Genomic DNA, 8,071 nt, shown 5'->3' with positions numbered 1-8,071 from the left:
GTAATCGCGAACTCTGACCACCCCTAATGTAGCCACATCTTGACGCTCCGACCTACTTGGCTCCTCGGCTAAGGCTCATGAACGGGCATTACCCGAAGGCCGGCAGGCATCGGCAAGCGTGACAGATCGTGACCTCCGGCGCGGAGAATCGTCCGAACACTGGGGTCAGCCCTGTATAATCCCGTCTCCATTGCTCATTTCTCCTCCAATATCTCTCATGTTTGGCACATAGTCTATTTACATACGTCTCTTTCTGCGTGCCAAAAATCAACATTATCGGAGAGCATGAAAGGACATAAAACGAAGGGATTCTGCAGCGGGCGCTTTGTTGTCCGAACACTGGGGTCGCGATAGTAACAGCCTCGCGCGATTCGACAGCCCTCACGTGCCATTAGTCAGCCCACGTGGTGTGACTGATCGTCACAATGCCCTCTGCCGAGCCCGAAATGCACCAGACGTTCTAGCGGTACTGTCTGTAAGCGCTAGAACGGATGGGAACGAGACTAATCTTCTCGATGCTGGATGCTTTGAGAGACGACTGATGAGGTCTGATGGACGAGATGAGCCCTCCCTGTCTTCCAGCGCGCCTAGCTTCGCGCACTCCCCAAGATATACATACTTAGCCGCGGGGACATGCCCAAGGTGCTCCTCCAGCTCGCTCATCGCCAGCCTCTCTACACTCATAACCTCCATCGCGCACTTCTCATCGCTCCCTCGACGTCCAGCGGCCGTAAGGACTGAACAGTGAACACAACATCAATCTCCCATCCCTGCCGAACCCGCGCACCTCGCTCGAGAGCTCTCCTATGCGCCCCATGACGGGTGCGCTCGCGGACATGTGACGGTACGCTTGTATGTGTTCCGAGCGGCTCGCGCCCGAATGACCAAGGGCCGTGAGCACCAGGGCGTAGGCTGAGTGGCGTGCATGCATGCCAATCAGCGTTTTTGCTCGTGCTTCTGGCACGCTGCCCGGTCGTACGTACGGCATCCCCAGCAAACGGCTGGTTGGTGGGCGGACGCCCGCGCGTCGTATCGCATCGTGCATCGTGCAATCGCGCATCGTGCCGCGCCTCTGCAGGTCCTTGCCCACAGGCCGGCTCGCGCGAGTGTTCCGCGAGGCTACTTTTCTCCAGGGGCAGCCTTGGCAATTTCGCCCTCTTATGGCTGCGCGCGCCCGGCGGCCGCGCATGCTGTACGTAAGTGGGCTTCGTCGCCCGAGCTATGATGGCACCTCGAATGAATGCGCTCGAACGCGGTTGCGCATCCGCGCCGCCCTGCCCAGAGTCGCTGTAGGTGCTCCTTCTACTTCCCCAGACGGGCATTTTCCAAAACCGAGTGGACCTGCAGCTTTATGTAACCTCTCCATCGATGACTGGTGCTCTGCGCAGGTCGCCATAGAACGGCTCGAAGATAGTTCACACTTCGGTGCGCGTGCGAGCTCACGCACACGCATCTGCGCTTTGCCATTTGCGTCTTGGACCGCGTCCGAACACGAATACGGGGACGACCCTGCAACGCTGCAGATCCGACTGCAGCCCGGAAGGCTCCCGCCAGCCTGCTGGGCCCCGTCCATCCGACCGCGAACGAGAGAATAGGGCGATGCCCGGCGCGCGAGCGAGCCCCACGCGTCGTCGGACGTCGGATTCGCACTGCGCTCTCGGGCTCTCGGGGTGCCCTCCCTCGTGGTGTAGGAGGGGTGTGTCCGCGACTCCGCGCGCGTCGCGGAGAGTATGTATGGTTCCGAAGTACGAACTCTCCTGCGCCTGCGGCCGCGCGGACACCTCCGGGCGTGGCCTTTGACTGCAGGGCGCCAGGGCTCTCTCCGCCCCCCTTAGCATGCCAATGGTGCTTCGCTGCAGCTCCACGCGTCTGGGCGGAGGACTCGAGGGGTCCGGTCTGAGATGTCTGCGAACGTGGCGTTGCCGCAGAGCCCGGAAATTGACGTACGCCACCGACAGCTCGATAGCACCGAAGTGCAATATTGACGGACGCTGGCCGATTCAGTCTTGCCAGTACACCTTAGACTGCAATATTGCTTGGCACCGCCGTGGTTTCCTGAGCTGCCAACGCTAGCGTTGCACGTACGTGTGTATGTGTATGTACTAGGGCGTGGCTTGTCCGCCTTAGCATCGGCATTTCGCGAGCTCTGTGAGGCGAGCATCCTTTTCCCAGCCAATCGCACGAACGCGCAACTGCCTCTCTCGAGCGCGGGCCGGGCGCATGTAAGCGGTTTGGACTCATCTCTCCAAAAGCTTGCTTTGCCTTCTAACCGGACTCTCTTCATGCGCGGGGCACGTCCGCCAGCGGAGTCGTTTCTTCTCACCGCGCTGAGAAGACGCGGTCGATAGAATGTCCCGGACAGGCAATCTGGTAATGCGAGACAGCGGCAACCAGGCCCGAGCGAGATCAAGGACGCAGAATGGAGAAACCGGCGCAGCGACATCATTGATACTGGACATCTAGGGTTGAACTCCACATATCGGGCCTTCTCTCCAGATAGCATCCGGGTCCATCTATGGCTAACGGACGTTCTCCGCACGTTCGTCGAACCTCCGAACCCCGCCTCCGACCTCCAAGCTGGACTTGTTAATGGTGACCAGCCACACCGGATGACGTACTACTAGGGTCGCAACGTGTTCACTGTAGTAAGAGGAACGGTGTGATTCGCTCTATCTTGGACGATGCCGTTCTACTCACACAAGGCTATTGAAAGAATTTCTCCATGACGCCAGGCCGCATCGCGCGGTCGCGTAGCTGCATGTCCGGGTGCGGATTCGTACGGCGTTCATACCGAACAAGCACGTCAACTGCTCCTCACCTATTTCTAGACGACATAGCGTGGGTGCCTACTCCGGCTACTTGTACCCACGGCGTTTGCTGCGATGTTTTTCGGAGGACGACCCCACATTCGGTATTTATCCTTCCCTTGTATGCTCAAAGCTCCGACGAGGTACGTGATGGGCTATCATAAAAGGTGAGATTGAGCGAGATGCGGCGGTTGGCCTTCCGATTGAGAGCGTGGCTCTAACGGGCGCAACACGCGTGCCTGCGCGAGGCCAGCATATAGGGTTGAGATCGACGAGCGCAGCGGCGGGCGGGGCTAGGGCGCAACGGCGGTTCTGGACACGATGGTCCCGGCTTGCGAGGCGTGTCATTGGTGGTAGTTGCAGTGTCAGATGGGGAATGCGGCGCCGAGGGTGTCAAGGTGCATAAAAGTTCGTGTCGGGCGCGCGATGTTCGTGGCAGCAGAAGCACCCTGAAGGACGCAGGTGGGTGGTGAAAATTCCTTGAAACGCTCGATGCGAGGCTGGCGTGCGCCAGCGCAGTCGGAACTTTGCTTTGGAGTCTGGTCTAGGTGTTAGGGCTTGGCACGGTCCAGTGCTGGCAACTTGCTACCTCCAGAGCCAGTCGGGACACGATGGTGTCGCATCAAACGTGCACAGGCGTACCGAACTGGGAACGTGCCAGCGTACGCTTCCAATGGACAATGCAAGCAGCCTGCGAACCTCGGCTGAGATCAACAGTTTGTAGCCTCGAGGTTCCAAGAGTCAAGACAGTTTTTGTCGGTTCCAGTGTACGTTGTCCCCGCGGACTCGTGCAAGGATCGGAATTAGATTGCCGGTACCATTCATCGGGTTCTCAGGGCCGTGGCATGATTCAGAAACAGCTCGTGCTTGGATAGAACTAAGAACATAAACTGTGCTGCTTGGTCGCTGCGCGACGTCGCCAGGGAACTGTTCGGGTCATATGTGCACTGCAGGGCTGACCTCATTTATCCCGCGTGTGCCCTGGGACAAGGGTTCGGTATGTCTTCCGGTCGTGCAATGTACCGCAACAAGAGCTAGCCAATCGACGGGTGTGTGAGACGTGTAATGCAGAGTCGGCTCACCCGGTATTTACCATCGAACCTCGAGGCTAGTCAATGTCGTCCGGTCAACAACGTCGTAATTCGGGCGTTCTGTGATGGCTACGTGCACCCTCAGAATGGAACTGGTAGTACTATCACCAGGCCGTTCGCATGCGACATGGACATGGTCGTTCAAGAGGTCATATTATGCGCCGATCCTACGTCGACAATGACCATTGTGTACATCTCTCCATTATCGGTCTCTTCGGTTTCAGATACACCTGACACAAAGATATCTTATTCTGTATATCTTATTCTGTAACTGTAACGCCATCGATACAGAGCTCACCAAAAACCCTTTCTGCAGACACAATCTCTGCTACCAGCCTCATGCAGACCCTTTAAGACACGTCGTGCGGGTAGTACAGCACGAAGGAGCGCAGCTCGCGCAGGAAGGGCGGGTTGGGAGTAGCCTACAACGAGGTGCGCGGACCTGAGGGTTATTTACCCTTGCAGGTCTCAGACCTCCCTCACGTACATAGAACAAGGGCTAGTGATTGGTTACGAGAGGGAGAAAGTGATGGGGCGCCCTACGAGCGCATCAAACTTTGATGGGTAAATCAAACAAGGAATGTGGGGTTCCTCAGGGTGCAACCCGTTCATAGGGCCTGAGTACCACTAATCCCAGGTACGAAGGTAATCACCATATAGAATACGAACTGACAGAGGTGTGCACAGAATAAGGAGAGCGAGCGCAGGTGCCAAGAAGTGGAGGGATCGGCATGGAAGACCTCTGGCGCTTGTTGCTACGGGCGCATTTTTTCCATGTTCCCGTGGTTAGAACTGCATGAAATTTACAGCATATATGCATTCGATGTGTGTCTACCAGAATACATGTAGAAGCCTCACCGGACACATGCGGGGGGAGGAGAATGAGCCCAACGCGACCCTCCATCGACGCGCCATTCGGCTATCTCACCTATTGAAGCAGCAAGCGCCCGACCGCCCTCCCGCCTCGCTTAGTATACAGCGTCGGTCGTCGTTCCGCCGCTCATTGACCTCTCCTCAGCTCAGTTGCTGAGTTTGTATTCTAGCCATGGTGTACTGTTTTTTTTGAGGTATATTCGCGCGGGGGAGAAGCTCAGGAAGGGGCCTCTGGTCACATCAATCGTCTATCACAATTCAGGCGCCGGCTCTGGAGGGCGAGGAAAAAAAAGTACAAGAATTGAGGGAGGCTAATGCATGGTTTTGAAGTAGTTTGTCGCGCACTGGCTTTGGCGCCTGGATCGTGTTTGTTCCTAACCATGGCGCGAGTCCTATAGCATTGTCGGCTAGCTTCCACTAGCTTCCACGCTAGGGGAATGCTAGCAATAGACGTGTATAGCAGACACGCTGCAGACAGAACGACCGGACGCAATATCTAGAAAGCACAGTACAGTACGGGGTAACAAGATAGGATGTACAGTTACCAAACTACGCAGCTACGGGTGAGGTACAATAAGCACACAGATAAATCTACAACAAGTCCAAGCATGACCGCGCGCCCCATCTCCCTCTCTAGCGCGGAGAACACGAGCGCTCTCAGCCCCAGTAAACCCCCAGGCCTACGCTCCGAACCTTTACACACTCGCGCTTCCCTGATTCCTGCGGAACCTCAAAAAGTCCTCTATGAGGCCGTTCATGTCGCCCATACGCTTCTCCTCGGGCAGCCACTCGCCGTTGTTCACGCACAGGATCCTCATGCGCTCGTGGTAGTGCAGGTCGGGGAGGAGCTTGGGCGTGATGAGGAAGTACTGCCCGCTGTCGGGCTTGCACGTCACCTCGATGAGCGAGTTGTGGACCGCCCGCTCCGTGCGCTGGTCCATGCCTTGATTGATCTCGTCGACGAGCGAGAAGGGCGCGCGGGCCTCCTCGGTCAGGCTCATCAGGTAGAGGATTGTCGTGAGTGAACGTTCCTATGGCAGTTATGATTCAGGACATCGTAAATTGGGCGGCACGAGAGGTGAGAGAGACTTACTCCACCGGACTGCCGCTCGCCTGTTAGGAGCTGGAGTTTCTCGTGGTCGCGGAACTTGACCATGATGTCGATTGCCCATTTGTCGTAGTCTTCGTCCTCGCGGATCCTGATTTCGCCAGCGCAACCGATCCGGTCGAACGCGGCAGAGAACTTCTCGCCGATGCTGCCGACCAGCTTCTCCAGCTCAGGCTGCCAGTTGTCCTGTTGAATTCAGCGTCTGTCAGCGAATGTCAAAATTGCTGATACGAAGCTATGGGACGAACCCTGGCCGCCTTGATCTGCCGTTCGACCCTGAGGATCTGCTTCTCGCGTTCCTCGATGGTGGAGGAAAGGGCCGCGATCTGTCCGCGTGTCAGAAGGACAGATGACCAAGGAAGCACATGTGGACGAACCTCAGCCTTCCGCTTGTTGTACTGCTCGACGACGTTCGCATTTGTGGCCATGTTCATGTTGAGTTCCTCCTGGCCCTGAGCAAGCTCGGCTTCTCACTCCTCTCTCGACTTGGCCGCGATCTCGCCAGCCTGTGAGCACCACGAAGTCGTCAGGATCGTCACCCGCGATAACGGACCGCGACATCACGCGCTATACTGACCTCCTCCATCTGCTGAAACTTCTGCCGGATCTCGTCGTCGCATGCGTCGAGCTTCTGTCGAGCTTCTCCTGTGGAGCTTTTCCCGGGAGTCCTCCTTGATCTTCTTCCATTTCTGGCTGACTGGATGGCATGGCCGAAATCAGACACTGTTAGATATATACCAAACCTGACGTACTCTCGACAAAGTTCGCCTGAGCGATCTCGATGGCCTCCTTCTGCCCTTTGCACGTCGCCCCGAGTGCCCCTTTGTTTGCCTGGACCTGGAAGTACTCGAGACCCGCGAGTGTGGCCTTCTCCTGCTCTTTGATAGACTCGTGCATCAGACGCTAGACATGCCAAGGGCTTAGCAGGGATGAGAAAACGGCTAGGTCACATGAGAAACCTACGACGTATTGCTGGAGATTGGTCACCCGCTGGCCTGCGAGCTTGAGAAGTTCCGACTTGAGGTTGTTGCGCTCGACATCCACAGGCTTCGCGTTCAATAGCTTCTCGAGCTTATTCCGTTCGTTCTCTGCGTCAAAGAGATGTCAACACGACCTTGTACAGTGGCATCAGTTCGTTAGAACACATACGCAGCCTTAACTGGGCAGTCTCGATCTTCTTGCGGGCATCTATTACGGCGCGCTTCCGCTTCTCGAGATCGTCCTGCAGCCCATACGCCGTTCAGCATGTCGAGGGTTTGTGAAGGTCAGGACATTGCAAGACTCACGTTGCGTGCCTTGAACGCCTTGCCCTCGATCTGGATGTGATTGTCCTCCTTCGACAGCTTGTCCTCCTCCCCCTGGACAAGCCTATAGTTCTCCTCCGCATCCGCAAGCTTCGCCCGTAGCTCATTCCGAACCTGCGGGTCGACTGTACGCTACAATCAGCGGCCGTCCCGATGTTCGTGGCAAAGCGAGTGCAGGAAACATTATCCGCGGTGTGCACGAGGGACCGCGCTTGCTTGATCTCGCTCGTCCTGTTCTGCGGAAGCCGGTTGCCGTACTTCGAGCGCGTCACGTCGTTCTTGACGCGACCGATGATGTAGTTGAGCCCGCCCGCGCGGGCGGCCATCTCCATCGCCTTGACCTGGTCGACGCGTTGCGGGTCGCTCGCAATGGGCTATATGCGCACGAATGTGTTGAAACGACTGTCAGCGCGCAAGAGCGGAGACGGAAACCTCGTAGACGTACCGTACGGTGAAGCTTGACATCCGCGCACAAGAACCACTTCAAGCCCTCCGGACAATCCACAAAGTCGATCGCATAGCCATCAAAGCCCAGATCTGCCAGCTGGTCTGCGGGCACCGGCTGCGGCTGGAGCCTGCCTCCGTCCTTCGCCTTGAACCACGTATTGATCCTCGCCTTCCTGCCGACAGCCTCGGGGGTATCAACACAGAGCCTGTTCAGCGTCTGGTAGTCCTCCTCGCACTGCGCGACGAACGTGCGGAGCTGCGTGTCGCCAAAGCACGCCTCGACCGCGTCGACGTATTGGCGGTTCGGCACGGTCACACAGAGGAATGCGGGCTCAAAGATCTCCTGACGGAACCGGTGGCGGTTGCTGCGGAGCCAAATGACGACGTCCGCCGCGTCGGAATCGAAGCGCTTGAGCTGCTCGAGCTTTTGGTGGGCCTCGT

The 8,071-nt window shown here is 57.2% G+C and overlaps 1 protein-coding gene across 1 annotated transcript; it reads right to left on the bottom strand.

Moving 5' to 3' along the window:
• Positions 1-5,466: 5,466 nt before the first annotated feature.
• On the bottom strand, positions 5,467-8,066 carry DICSQDRAFT_175618 (uncharacterized protein; the record flags this gene model as incomplete). Its single annotated transcript, XM_007371499.1, has 12 exons — positions 5,467-5,802; positions 5,865-6,065; positions 6,128-6,205; positions 6,257-6,331; positions 6,354-6,385; positions 6,457-6,576; positions 6,632-6,782; positions 6,843-6,967; positions 7,029-7,101; positions 7,166-7,297; positions 7,366-7,557; positions 7,629-8,066. Coding segments are annotated over 12 exons (1,953 nt in total), but the record flags the coding sequence as incomplete, so codon positions are not given.
• Between the last annotated feature and the right edge of the window lie 5 nt (positions 8,067-8,071).

The sequence above is a fragment of the Dichomitus squalens genome, assembly GCF_000275845.1.
Source record: "Dichomitus squalens LYAD-421 SS1 unplaced genomic scaffold DICSQscaffold_111, whole genome shotgun sequence".
NCBI lineage: Eukaryota > Fungi > Basidiomycota > Agaricomycetes > Polyporales > Polyporaceae > Dichomitus > Dichomitus squalens.
This window is presented reverse-complemented; position numbering and strand designations above follow the sequence as displayed.